Source organism: Cinclus cinclus, chromosome 9 (genome assembly GCF_963662255.1).
Source record: "Cinclus cinclus chromosome 9, bCinCin1.1, whole genome shotgun sequence".
Classification (NCBI taxonomy): Eukaryota; Metazoa; Chordata; class Aves; order Passeriformes; family Cinclidae; genus Cinclus; species Cinclus cinclus.
Window position 1 is genome coordinate 23070474 of NC_085054.1, and position 14795 is coordinate 23085268.

A 14795-nucleotide genomic window follows, 5' to 3' on the forward strand; every position below is an offset into this window, starting at 1 on the left:
TTGTCAGAGGAGGAAACAAATAATGTTGAGGGGTTTAGTGTAGTGCAAATTGTCCAGCATGTGAATCAGAAGATCTGACCCCCAGCAGTGGAAAGAAACTGGTCCTTGCTTGTATGCAGGCTATGAGTGCAGGGCATGAGGCTTCAGCTGGTGAATCCACAGGACAGCAGGGCCCTGCAGCTGCATTCCCTGCACAGCTGCAGGAGCTGGGGCTGGGAGTTCATTGCCTCAGTGCATCTAATCCACCATTTTGGAGTAATGACTAATCACTTCCATGAATTCTGGAGGTACAGATACGCATTTTCTGAGCAGAAAACCCAACTAGCTATGAAAGCCTTACTTTGCAGTGCAAAGCAGTGCTGAATTGACCCTTGGTTCACAGAAGGGACCTTGCAATGGTATTCCAGGGGAGGTGGAGGGGGAGGCTGTTGACAAGGCCGCTGTTGAATAATGTGCTTAATGCTGAGCTTTCAGGTGAGCACTTACAGGTGTGTATTTTAAAGTGAGCTTGATGTTACTGTCTCCAGGTAAAACCAATTTCTCATTACTCCTTTCCTAGGTTCAGAGTCTTCTAGTAGTGTAGGGTCCTCCACGGGTTCTCTCTCTCACAGCCAGCAGCCTCTTCCAGTGCCAGCTCTAAGCCAGCCCTCCCCTGGCACCCCTGCCGTGTATCCAACTGTCAGCTCTAGTAACTCTCTTTCCTTTGATGGTGGCATGAGTGGGCAAGTGGCACCTGCTGCTAGCAGTAGCTTCTTTCTGCTTCCCTTGGAAGCAGCGGGCATCCCGCCTGGCAGTGTGCTGGTCAACCCTCAAACAGGTTGGTACATGCTTGGGGGAGTCTCTGTTACACTGGGGAACTTGGAAAAAAATGCACGAGTGTTTGCGTAAGACTTCATGTCAGTATTGTCCTTTGTCCTTTATTTTTCTCTTTAGTTTTTTAATGTGGTTGTGTTTGTTCAATGCACTTAATTTAACAAGGAAACATGACTGGAGGATCAAAGGAATGAGTAAATTCACATGATTTTTCTCTAGAAGAGTTTTAACTTACATGTAAAATTTTAATGAGTGACTTGCACAAAATATGAAAATCATATGATTTACTATCCAGAACACAGAATAACTTAATTGTTTCAGCTTTTTTCATGAGAGGAAATGTCTTTTCCAGTGCTATTATAAAACAGTTTCTGTGAGGGGAGAGAGCCTGAAAAAGGATTTATATTGATTTGAATTTTATCATCTATTTTTTTTTTTTGATGCAACATACATCTCTATGCTCAAGGCTGAGTTAATACAAGTGAAAGAAGGGAGCACAGGATGATAGGCAATTTCTAACCTTCTCCTTGTCACTTTAAAACAGGATTAAATCAGTATTGGTGTAATTGGCCAATACTGGCAGTTTTTACTAAGTAGTAAGAAACTGTTGCTTCATAATGCATATGCAAGGAGATCTGTAATAACCTGTCTGGATTAAATAATGAGTTAGCATTCCCTGGACAAACTTTTACTTAGCAATTAGGTAATCCTGAAAAGTTTAATTCACCTCTTATGTAAAATATCTTAATTTTAGGAAAGTGTTTATTTTAATTTTAGTATAATGATTTATTTTCATTGTAGAAAAGACAATACTTCAGGATACGTTTACCATCGTTCTGTGGATGGATTTGATTATGCTTGAGTATAACTGCACATGATGTTTGAAGCAAAATGTTGTTAAAATGATCATGTAGTAGATAATTTCTTTAACGAGAATGCATAATGATGAAATAGGTCAATTCCTCTTTTTCCTTAATATGGATCAATTGCTAAAAATTTGGTTACAAATTAGTTGCTGTAGGACTTAATTTTCCTAGATAAAAATCTCCTTCATTGGATTTGAAGGAGAATGTATTTTCATCTTAGAGCTAAATTCAGTAGTAGTCTTTCATAGTTATTTTAATGTCTAATGAGCTTCTTACAGAAGACAAAAAGAACACTTTGAGAGCAAGGAACATTTAGGTCCAGATAAACTTTGATTTACAATGTACTCGAATCATCGTATTCTGTAATTGTTCCTCGGGCTTTATTGTTTCAATGCTAGCCAAAGCAGAGGTTGGTTCCTCAGGGTTTCTGACAGAGGATTCAGGAAGTCTGGAGGAGCATTAGTCTGCTTTGACAGGGTGCTTTAGGCTCAGTTTAAATCTTTCTGGAAAGGATAAGAATATCTTTGAATCAGAGGACAGAAAAATTTACATCCATGTTGGGCCCTTTAAGCATCAGAATAAGCCAATGCAGGACACGTGTCACTAAGCAGGTAGGCACAGGTCCTTGCCAGCCAGGCTGCTGCTCCTTTGATTTGTTTTAGTTTTTTCCAACCCAGGCACAAAAAGAAAGCACTGGGGTTTTTTATAATTTACGTTTATGGAGTTTATTTTTCAATTATTTTTCATTGGCCCATTGCTGTAATATTGAGGTTGCAAATTGTTAAATAGGAGAATAATTCTCTGTTATTTATTTTGAAAGCTAAAAGCCAATTAATCTAAGAACAGGGGAAGAAAGTCCTTTATCAGTAATCTCATTAGCAGTCATGGGAATACCAGGGCAGCTGTTGCTTTATATAGTTTTCAAAAAATATTTGTCTTTAAGCTCTCCTGTGTTCTGATTGGTTTTCAAATTGATTAAAAGAGATGAATTTTTAAAAGATCCTTAAAATGGTATTTTAGTAGGGTTTTCCTTTATTACTCCTGTCATATTCAATCTACTCGTTTAAAAATCAAGTTTCAAGATGAGTAGGATAGAAGAAATTTTTGTGTGTGTTCACTACATAAAGACTGGGGTGTCTTTGTTTAACTTAAGTATTTTGGGTTTTAGCTGCATGTAGTCACGGCTCTTGTAGTTGTGGCATTTGGCATGAATCTGTCATATAAACCAGTATGACTTCAGTTATTTTTCAGTTTTATTATTGTATTCATTTTGCCTGCTGTAAGTACATTAGTGTTTTTTCTCCCAGTGGAGATGGTGCAGCTGGTTGTGTTTGTCTCTCCGCTCAGGTCAGCCGTTCCTCAATCCCGATGGCACCCCGGTTGTGTACAACCCTCCCCTGCCTCAGCAGCCTGGTAGGACCCAAGTGCCTGGAGCTGCACCTCAGCCTGCCCTGCCCAGCCCTGCCCAGCACCAGCCCGGAGCCAACCCTGTCCTCTCACAGGTGCACTTGTCAAACACGTGCTCGGGGACACCGGGGCTCTCACTCAGCTCTGACAACAGGGGCAGGGGGTTATTGATTCTTCTGCAGTGGCTATGAACAACAGTCACACGGATAAGGGTAACTGGGCTTTTTCCCTCCCAGTCTTCAGAACTATCAGCTCTGCTCATACCTGAGCATGGTAGGCAGTCTTTTCTTAAAAATACTGAGGAATTTTTGTATGAAAATGTTCTGTTACCAAGAACAACAGGTTCTGCCTTCATCTCTAATTGCACTGTGGAGTTACCCAGGTATTAAGAGCAATGTAGTTTGCAGCTGGGAAGTTAATCCAACTGTAACCTTGGGTTTCTTGTCTTAGGGTTGTTTCTCAGCCAGATGAATTCCTGGGCTGTACAGCACAAGGAGGAGTCAGGGCACAGAAGGAGCAGCTCAGGACTGATACAGCATGAACATCTCATGAGTAGCACTGCAGCCTATTCTGCTCACAAAACCACACACACAAGTACAGGATTTATTTTATCCTTGTCTTGTACAAGTGTTTAGTAAAATAGGCCAGATTAAAGTCCACCCCAGCTCTAGAAGAAGAGAAGCAAAATGCATGGGCAGGAGAGGGGAGGGTTCTCCCTCTCCGTAGCAGCTATATCAGGCACCGAGGTGTACTGGCTGTAGTCTCCCATGGTATTTTCAGATGGTTCTTAAATTCTATCAAAAAGTCATAGAACGTCATCTAAACCTTTTACCTTTGTTTGTTTGTTTTCCCTGTCTAAACCTGTTCAGATAGCTAGGTATGCTGCAATAGAGCTGGTCTGATTTGATAACTATCTAGAGAAAATATTTAATACTGTTGAAAAAATGAAAGTAGTATCTTTAAATCCATGGTTAGTAGTAAATTCATTCTGCCTTTAGATGCTTTGAAAGAGCTTGTGTTTAAAATGAATGTGGAGTTTTTAGTCTCTCTGAAGGAAACAGTAAATGTTAAATAGAAGCAATTGCTGACATAGCTAATATAGCCCATAACAAATAAAGCAATGGATGTCTTTTGGGAGACTGAGATATTCAGAGTTACTTCTGTTTTCGTTCTATGCAGTCTTAAGCTTAAGAAAAAAAGAAGTATCCATTCTGTTTCTGGAAGTGGAGCGAGTTGCTCTTCTGGAGCATAGATACTTTTCTCTGTTAGAAAAGATTTGTTTTCACTCCTTACTCTGGTATTAACCTTGTTCCTAACCCTGTTATTTCTGCAGCCTCTGCGGGCTCTGCAGCCTTCCTCCCAGCCTGTCCAGTACTCTGCAGTGTCGTACCCACCCCCGCTCCTGCCAGCCTCCTCTGCACAGCAATACTCTGTGGTATTACACCTTCTCTTCTCTGCTCCCTGCACAGCCTCATCTCTGCTGGCTGCTGACCTTTGCTTGCCTGTTGGAGTGATTGCTGTGTGATACCAGGGTAGTGACTGGCTCTCAATCACAGTGATGCAGCACCTGAGTGCCCAAGATGGGATCATTTCACATTCAGCAGGAATATGTGCAATTAAGGCTATGTCTATATACCTCTATATTTTGAGATACATTATTTCCCTTTCCCTTTTTAAAGGAAGTTTTTCAGTGCTGTTTCATTAGCCAGTCAATACCTTTTTATGTCTCTGGATTAACCTCTTTCCATTGTTTCTTATCGTTTCCTTGTCTGCTCACTTTTCTGCTGAACCTTAATACATTCTGAGGGATCAGCTGCTCTGATTTTTTCCTAGTTATCTTCTTGTAGCCTCTTTGGTAGAACTCTCAATACTCCCACTTCTCTAGTATCCATTGTTTAATAAGTAGAAGCTGGAAATAAAATATCTTAGTCTATCAAAAACCAGGAAAATAAGAAGAAGAGACACACAAACTGAAAGTTAGTAAAGGAGAGTTGTTATCCAAGGGAGAATCTGAACTAGACTCCAGGTCAAAGTGTGCTCTGATACTCTACTGAGTGCATGTTTGTGTTGAGTTCGTGGCAAGGTTTTGGAGAAGGAAGCTGCAGGGATGGCTTCTGGGAGAAGAGCCTGGGAGCTGCCCCACATTGGACAGAGCCCATTTCAGGCAGCTCCAGGGCTGGCAGTGCACAGGCCAAGCTGAGTCAGTCATTTGTACTGGTGGCACCTGTGAGTGTGCTTGGAGAAGGGTGTGAGAGAGAGGAGGGAGAAACAACTCTGCAGATATCAAGGCCAGAGGGAGGAAAGCACGGAAGTGCTCCAGGTGCTGGGGAGGAGACTCTTGTGAAGCAGATTCTCCCCTTGGAGCACATGAAGGACCATGGTGGAGTAGATATCCAGCCTGCAGCCCTTGGAGCATCCCACAGGTGTTCTAAAGGAGGCTGGAATCTTCAGGAGCAGGTTTTCTGCTAGGACCCACACTAGGGCACTCCACTCCTGAAGGACTTCAGCCTTTGGGAAGAACCCACGTTGAAGAGGTTTGTGAAGGATGGTGTCCTGTGGGTGGGATGCCATACTGGAGCAGAAGAGTGAGGAGGAAGAAGCAGTAGACATGACTGGGAACCAATCACAAGCCCCATTCTCCATCCCTTGTGATACTTGGAGGAGGAGATAGAAGATTTGGGGGTGAAGTTGAGTCTGGGAACAAGTAGTGAGGTTGAGAGAAGCTGGTACTAGTTTTGTTTTTATTTCTCACTATCCTACTCTGTTAATAATTGGCATAAATAAATTTAATCGTCCTGTGGTGGTAATTGGTGAATGATTTTCCTATAGTTTTCTTGATCCATAAGCCTTTCATCATTATTTTCTCTCTCTGTATTGCTAAGGATGAGAGGAAGGATGGAGTGATTTGGGGGGTCCTTAGGAGCCAGCCAATGTTAATCCACCACAGTGTTGTTCAACAGCTAGTTTTCAACATTAATCAGAAATTTCTTATAATAGATACAGTTTTAGCTGAATTCAATAGGGATGATTCTTCTGAAGTTGAGAGTTTGAATAGGTGCTAAAGCAGAGAAATTGCTCCTGTTTGTAGCAATTTCAAAGCATTTCACATTCATGAAATGGGTTCCAATACTAAGTGCCCTGGCGGTTTCAAACATTTATTCCTGCCGATGGTAACTTATGTAACACAGTGAAAAGGATTTGATGGTCTTGGATTGCGTTCCAAGTGTAACAACCCTGTAGTTGACACCAGCAGAGTCCTTTCTCTATTTATTGGGAATGCCATGTTCCAGGGCTGAATCCTGCTTGTACCATACCTGTCACTGTCACAAAGTGACCGGGTCAGACTTTACTTACCCTGGTAGTGTAACAGAAATTACTGTGGTGTGACTTGGGTTTATCCTTATGACATATTTAGAGCTAAGATAGCTCACATGCAGTATCTCCTCTTCAAACTCAGGGTTTGGAAAAGCAGAATTTAAATCCAATGTAGAAAAGCATTATAGTTGCATTTAATGGGCTCCATTAAGGAATGAAATACCAAAGTCAGATTATTATCTAATGAAAATAAGGCTTTTTAAGATGTACTAAATACATCCTAAAGGTATACTAAATTAAGTTTTTGGTGCAAATTCATATTTCCGGCAGTAATTAATTATATCTTTAGCCTGGGAGCTAAAAAAATCATAACATCATAAAAATGTTAAGGTATCTAATCAGTAGAAGATGGAGCTTGCACTTAGTTTTTCTTGATTAATTCCTATCTTTGGGATGATCTAAGACCAAGTGGTCTTGAAATAGTTTTAATGTTCCTGCATGTTTGGAGAGTCCACTTTCCAAGTATGAACCCAATCTTCCCGTTTAGCAAAAAAAAGCAATACTAGTTAGTCATCACATCTAATTATCAGGATGTGGCTGATTTGATGCTGAATTGCTTGTTAAGAAAAGGAACTTGGGATTACAGTAACAGAAGTTCAAGATTCCACAGGACCCTGCAGTGCAGGGTGCAATCAGTGGCATCCTTTCAGATATTAATAAAACACAGATGGAGGGTAACCACTGGAACACATTTCTGCTGTTGTTACTTGAGTTCAGATGAAAGGATAATTAATCTTTGCATGTAGGATAATAACTGAGTTAGAGGAATGTACCTTCTAACTCAGGATTAGAACTTCATTATGTTAAACTCTTAAAACCAAAAATTTACTTCAGCCATCCCGATGCATCCTGCTATTTTAACTGGGGTTAGATGTTTCCACTTAGGTTTTGGAGTCCAATCAGAAAACGTTAGTGACATAAATTCTGAACTTTCTTTTTGACAAATGAATTATCACAGTAAGTAGATAAAGGCAGATGTAATCCAAAAGGCAAAATATTTGCAGTGCAAAGAGTGAAGTCTGAACATGGATGTTCTTTCCTGCTGTCAGCCCTGAAGATAATTTGCTGCGGTTCCATCTTCTTTGCTGTTTTTTGGCTGCTCATGCTACTGCCCATTAACGTGAGACGCGCTGTCTGAAACTTACTGAGGTATTCGGCTATTTTATTTCTTTTTCCTTGAACGTGCATTTGCAAATGTAGTTCTTCCTGTTTTTCCCACGCCTGCAGCAAGACAACCTGGGATCGCAGTTCAGCCACCTGAGCCTGGCGCGGCAGCCCCCGGCCGAAGGCGCCGAGCCCGCCCCGGCGCTGTTCCAGCCCGGCGTGGTGCTGCAGCCCCCGCAGCAGCCCGGCTACATCCTCGCTGCCGCGCCCGCCGCCCCGCCCGCAGCGCAGCCCGCTCCGCCCTACTCGGGCCCCGGGCACCCCGTGGGCCAGCCCGTGCTCCCGCAGCAGGGATTTGTGCAGCCGCCCGTGCCGCAGGTACCGCTGCTCCTACATCCTTCTGAAAGCTGGGGGAAAACTCAACTCGCCCTGCTCTGCTACTCAGCACCTTTTCGTACGGTCTGGGGCTCCCTGCAGCTCTGCTTTTGTGCTGGGGCTGGGGTCTTTTCTGAGTATGTGTTTTGTAATGAATGACTTCGGTTTACTTGAGGAGCAACAATCACACAGGTTTTCCTATTTACGCATGTTCTGCGCAGGTTTTTTGACTCTCAAATGCCTCTTGGTGGAAATTGGAGATTGTTGCTTCTTCAAGGAAAGTAGAGAAATTGGCTGCTAAAGAGGGAATTCATGTAGTATAAGGGTTTTTAATCGCCAAACTATTTAACACCCCTTGCACGTTTTAATACATTTTGCATCTTTGTTTTATGGCTTTGGGATTTAGATGTCTGCCTTCTCTAGAGCTGCATGCAGGTAGTGACCCTCTGATTGTTCTTTTGCAGATGCCACCCTGTTACTGCACCCCCAGCCAGTACCAGCACTCCAGCCAGCAGTACCGCCCTGTTTCTGTCCATTACAGCACGCAGCAGAACCAGGCCCTGCCGCAGCCTGGCCAGCAGACAGGTTTGTTCAACTCTTGCCATTTCTCATTAGAACACTTTGTGTGGTGTTTCTCCGGCTTTTTCCTTTTAAACTTACTTTGCTGTAAAATTTAAAATAAAGTAGAGGATCACATGTAGAATACAAAGTGTAACTAACCTAAGGTGGAAAAATTTGAGGCACTTGTGCATGAAACCTGGGATTCAAGCCATTTCTTTGAGTGGCTCATGCTGTAGCTTTAATTGTAGGGTTTTTAAAATTTAAAAGTTAACAATTTAAAAAATTTGTAACTTAGTAACTAGTAACTTGATTAACTAGGAAAGTAAGATAAATTAGTACCTTGAAATGATAAAACATTAAAGAGATGTACCTTAACTGAAAGTTCTAAGCTAAAGATCCTTCTCTTAAATGCTGTGGCATAAAGAGAGTGCTGTGCAGAAGATACTGGTGATACTATTTTAGTTTTTCTGTCCTATGATAAAAGGTATCAAGGTATTGGATGAAATATATAAATGAGACTTACGTGATTGCCTATTTTAGTAAAGACTTCTCAACTGTCTGACTTACCCTTGTATGAATGTTAGCAAGCTTCATTTCCATCTCCTTCCTTTCTTGTCTTTTTTCCTTACAGATTTTAACTATAGGCTACCGTTATTCTGACAATCTGTTCTAAATATTGCCATGACTTCTTCAATAAGATTTGTATTCCTGAAACAAATATACTCAGTAATTTCTTGACTCATGGTCAAACCTTTCAGAAGTAACTAGCGATGTTTGGAGGCAGAGATCCCTAAAGACCAGGCTTTTACACCAGCTCTTAGTAGAATACGTAACAACCTCCTGAGTTTTCTTCAGGAGGGTCTTTTTAATTCTTTCCCCTGCCCCCAGCTATATGTTGCTCTACAGAAACAGGATGAAAGATCAGCTTTTACAAATATTAACTGGATTTATTTATGTCCTGTGAAGCAGCATATTAGAGACATGGCTCTTTTTCTGCACTTCTTCTAGGAAGTGCTCCAATAGTAGCAACACTTGATGGAGTTATTCAGGGTTCAGTTCACAAAGATTTTTTTCAAAGGAAAACAAATTACTTGGTTTTGCAACTTGTGTTATCCACTGGTGTTAGAGATGTGTTACCCAACTGTATTACACAACCTGCTTTCCTTCCTCAGAATTTTTAATACCTAGACTACTTAATAGCAAAAAGTCTGAGGCTTAGAAAGGATTACTTCCCACTGTGGGGACACCCTGTGTGAGTAGCACACAAACTCCCCAATTCAGAGAGCTCAGTGTACATTTGTACCCAAACAAACCAGTCTGAATTGGAAAGCATGGGGTGATAAGGTACAAAGGGATGAAGTGGTTGCTATTAGGTAAGTTCCTTTCTTGTATGCTTTTAGCTCTTTATATTTTAACTGAATTTTACTGCCTGTGAGTAAAAAGTGTCAGCAGATAAACCCCCTCTCTGTCCTGGAAGAAACAAAATAAGCAAGCTGTGCAGACAGATGCTCTACTGCTTTGATCATGTGCCCTGTACCTTCACTTTGACATCAAGGGAATCGTGTTTAGGTAGTATAGGGATGGTCCAGCCAATAATTCTATTCAGTGTTTTGGTTACTTGGTGTTTACCAGCACTAATGGGAGAAAGAAGGATCTTTCCAGGAACTGCATAATTCATGTTTAACTGAAAATCTCCAAACTGCTCTCCAGCCATTGCTGGTTCTCATTTAATGCTTTATAGGGAAAATTGAATCAGCATTTTAGAAACTGATGGTTCCATGTCTTGTTATCTATTCTGGAAGTGTCTCATAAGAGAAAATTCTCCCCCTCGTAATATATTTTAAGCCATTGATACTTGTATTAATTTGGCATAAAGCTACACCTGAAGTGTGGTTGATGCTTATTAGCAATGTGTGGTTTTGAACCAAAGGTACCACATTACTTGGCTCATAAAGCAAAGTACCTGAGCAAAAATGAGAGTTACCAATCTTGCATTACATAAAAGCCATGGGGTTTGTTCATCTCAGGAAGTGGTTACTAACTATGAAATAACTTTGCAAACACAAATTCAGATAAAAGATGACAGCTTCCGAGAGCATGGCAACTGCAGCCACTACTGGTCTAATGTTGAGGAGTGGCCTGACTTTATTGATGAGCTGTTGGATTCGGGGCCGTAACACTGTCTGAGAGGTTTACATTTCTCACAGTGAACCGGTCTCTTTTTCAGCTGCTTCCTGGCTTCCTTCTTAAAGGGGTTTCTGGTGAAATATTTGGGGGGTTTTGCTTTTAATGAAAATGCTTTTGTTGCCCAAAAGATGTTGGGAGAAGAAAATTCTCCTTAAGAAAGAAAGGATTTCTGATTGCCACATTAATGTGAGCCCAGTTACTGTGACACCAAACTACAGGTGGCTTAAAAATCCAGTCTGAGCTACAGTTCCTGTAGGAACATCAGCTGCAGTTCAACTGGCTTCTGCTTCACAAGCCAGGGATAAAACTACTCCAGCTGGAGCAGTAGCTGTAATTATAGTAGTCAGAACCAAGCTCATCAACTCCCAGCTTGTTAACCGAGTGGTTGTACTTGCTTTTCTGTTCTTCAATAAACAGTTTCTCACTCCTAATGCATTATTCAAAAAATGTGTTTCTGTATTTGAGTTAACTTTTCTTACATTAACTGTGATTTCTTTTGAGTTATATAAAGACTAAGAAACCTGCTCCTATTTTTACCTCCAGTTTCAGATATTTCTGTGTAATGGGACAATCTGCTGTGGCAGGTGTGGGGTTTGTGCTGAGTACTGCATTTCTGTTAGCCCACTCTATGTAGAGGTGAAACTGCAGCTAAAAATAGAGCATTCTTTGGAACGCTCTGGGGAACCTTCGTGGCAGCCAATTTGTATTGTTCCAGTTCCCTCTGCTTGCAGAATTGATTGTCTCTGTCTCTGCAAGTGCCAGAAAAGGCTGCAGAACTACTTGTGGGTCCATTGCAATTTCTGGGACACGAGGGGTTCAGACTGTGGGTGCACTGATTGGGTCTGTCACACCACAACTTCCCATTCTGCTGCTTTTTAGGGGCCATAGATCATTTTATAACAAAGTATGTTAAAACATCTTGTATGTAACAGATATGAAGGGCATTTTGTGCACATTTCAAACTTAAGTTATTAAAAATTCTAAGTACTAATCCTGCTTCAAGCATGTTTTGTTCTGAAGTTTTGTCTAGTCCTCTGAAAATATTTCTAGTGTTCTGTGTTTGTATTGAATAGCTGTCTTGCTTTTAACAAACTCAACCTTCTTCCCTTTAATTTTCTGAAGCAATATTTGATTATATTAACAGTCTTCTTTTAGCGTTCATTGTTGCAATTTCTATAGAGAGCCTGCTGAGGCTGTTAGTGCACAATGTTCATTGTACCCTGTGTGGATGAAATCAATGAACATCGGTGGGTGCTGCTCATACAAAGGTTTTACGTTAACTGAATTACTTTCAGAATAGACCAAGCTTTTTTTTAGCACAGCTTAAAGACAATCCAAGTGAGTTTTTGCAGCTAAATTTGCTCTATTATAGCTCCTTGCCAAGGTAGAGAGCATGGGGAATGTCAAGGTCAGTGGGCTGTGAATGTGTCCAACTCAAACACAGACTCTTCTTGCCGTCAGTGCATCTTGACAAGCCCAGTTTTGTTATTCTGGAGGGATAACTGGCTTTGTCTCAGAAACACTGACTGTGCTGGGGTTTTGCTGAAATGGTAAGTAGAGCACACCTTTATGATGGAACATGAGAGAAAAAGAACTTGTGTTCTGCATGTGTTTGGATCATGGTAGCAGTTAGCTGCTAAATGCTTTTTAAAAAAAGGGGAAAGAGGGAGTTTAGGTTCGACTTTATAAATGCACCGATTTCCTGTTTGGCACTCGTGCTTGGGGTGTTTTGGTTTGTGTTTTGGGGCGGGGTGGAGTTTTTTAGGCAATTTTTGAAAGATAGGAGAGGATATCTGTTTAAGCAATAATAAATTGTTTTAAAGGCACTGTAGAGGGCTGACTATGAAGATCTTTCTTTGTATCCCTAAGATAACTTTGAATATAAAACATCTTCCACTATGTACCAACATGGCTTGAACTTGGAATCTTTTTATCAGTCCCCAGTTGGTTTTAGCATTACAGATTTCAGAAGAAATTGCCCCTTTGGAAAGGATTTGCACACATGCCTTATGCAAATTTTCCTGAAGTCTGTTTTAGTTTGAATTGTAGTCAAGATGCTCTGACCCCTGGGGCACCTGAGGTCCAAGCTGAATTTTGCATATGTAGAATTTTCAAACTGAAGTACCTGGAATGGCCTTGTTCACAGTGGCAGACAATTTAATTGGGTTTGATCCTGTCCAGCATGCTTTGTTCAAGTGCTTCCAGCTTTCACCTGTCAAATCAAGGTGTTAATGCATGTAAGCCAGAGTGTAAATGAATAGTGCACGCATGTGGGAGCAGCATTGCAAACAGTATGGATAATATTTCATGCTGAATCCAAAGGAGTAAATATCTTAATTTTAATGTTGGCTTCTTTTTATATGCATGATAAGTTCAACTGTTGTGAAGCTGCCAGATTAAACAAGTTATTGGAAAATACTACACGTGTATTCTTGCATAGACAACTATGCTTAAAATGTGTTCATTATTTCAAAATAAGATTTAAATGTGTAATTTCAGGTTACCAGATTTTGCCCAACCAGCAGCAAAACTACCAGGGTTTAGTTGGAGTTCAGCAGTCTCAGAGTCAAAATCTAGTCAGTGGCCAACACAACAACATTGGGAATCAAATTCAAGGTGTGATTGTTCCATATCCCTCAGTGCCATCTTATCAGGTGGGTAACGTGTTCATAACTTTCCAATGACTCTTCTGTGGGTTTGAGTGTTAGGGTTTTCTTTAAGTCCTTTGCTTTATGGTAGAAATGGCAGAAAGCTGCAAGCAGGTGTCGAAGTTCACTTTGGGGACAGAAGTAAAAGATACAAACCCACAGCTGAAGTGAGAAGAGAGTGTCACAAGTGCACAAGTTCTAGTCCTGTTGAAAGCCAAGTGCTGCATCAGTTGCAGTTCAGAGGCTGGAGAAGAAAAGCTTGGAAGGTTTCCTTCCCACCACCCCACTTTCTATTGTAGAGAAAATAAATTATTAATTTATGGAGTCCCTTGGAGCCAACATTTCCATTTGGGGGAAAGAAGATTTAAAGAATTACTTTTTTAATACTGCATTGTTACAATTAGCTACTGTTATCATCATTCTTCTGGGTTTAGAGAACTCCGTTTAGAGATCTTTCCGTTTCCGGGGTTATTTTTAAATTCTTATATCACCTGGTGATGGTCAAGAGGCAGAAACATTGTCTGCAGGAGGAAACCTTACTGTGTGGCCCATTGCAGGTTTCGGTGCCTCAAGGTTCCCAAGCAGTGCCCCAGCAGACATATCAGCAGCCTGTTATAATTCCCAGTCAGTCCAGCCAAGGACTGCCCACCACAGGAATGCCAGTGTACTACAGTGTCATTCCATCAGGCCAACAGAATAACCTAAGGTAAGTTTAACTGATACTTGATTTCTCAGCAGCTGGGCTTAGTGGCTTTGTAAGAACTGACAGGATCTGCTTCAGTACTGCACATATTAAAACTTATTTTAAACCAGACTTACAGGCACTCTATTTTTGCTCCTATGCAATTAAGTGAAACAAGCAGTATTGCTTTAGCTGATGTACTTGTTGGACTGGAAAACATTGTCTCCATAGCACTTTCAGCAATCCTACTGCAGTTCCACCTCTTAAATTTTCTGCATTCTGTTTCTTACCCATGAGACACCAGCGTGCTCAGCAGCTCAGTCCTCCTGCAGTAATATTTAAGATGACTATCCATATTCACTGGTTTTGTCAAAGATACTGCAGTAATAATGAGTTCAGGAAAAATAACTTGAATCCCAGAAAAAGACTGACTTCTTTTTTGGAATGGACAAGGTTTAGCTTACTTTGTGTTGTTGATGAGGTCTGATGGCCCCAAGCTGGCTGTGAAACAAGTATAGCAACTTGGCTTTTATTTGATAAATAACTTTTTTCTTTTCTTTTTTTTTTACCCACCTTAGTAGCAGCAAATTGGTCTGCATGTACAGCCCTCCCTGAATTACATCTGTGTCCCCAAAGCAGTCTATTTGATAACAGATAGGCAAGTACCTAGGAGAATTCATTAGGATTAATGCTTGTTACCAATTTCTTTCTTGCGTTTTTTGAACTTACAAATGTGCAGCATTTAAAAATACCTGGGAGCTTTTAAACAAGCATTTG

At 41.0% G+C, this 14795-nt stretch overlaps 1 protein-coding gene across 2 annotated transcripts in view; it reads left to right on the forward strand.

Annotated features, from left to right (window-relative positions):
• The window catches only part of R3HDM1 (R3H domain containing 1), a 49792-nt gene that overhangs the window by 25037 nt on the left and 9960 nt on the right, over positions 1–14795 (forward strand). Inside the window, exons 14-20 of one of the 2 annotated variants that reach the window (XM_062498091.1) lie at positions 560–817; positions 3027–3181; positions 4420–4521; positions 7689–7943; positions 8405–8525; positions 13188–13342; positions 13894–14042. In XM_062498091.1, coding sequence (XP_062354075.1) covers positions 560–817; positions 3027–3181; positions 4420–4521; positions 7689–7943; positions 8405–8525; positions 13188–13342; positions 13894–14042 — 1195 coding nt within the window. The remainder of the gene's footprint in view (positions 1–559; positions 818–3026; positions 3182–4419; positions 4522–7688; positions 7944–8404; positions 8526–13187; positions 13343–13893; positions 14043–14795) is intronic. The other variant, XM_062498092.1, reaches the window with a different exon arrangement.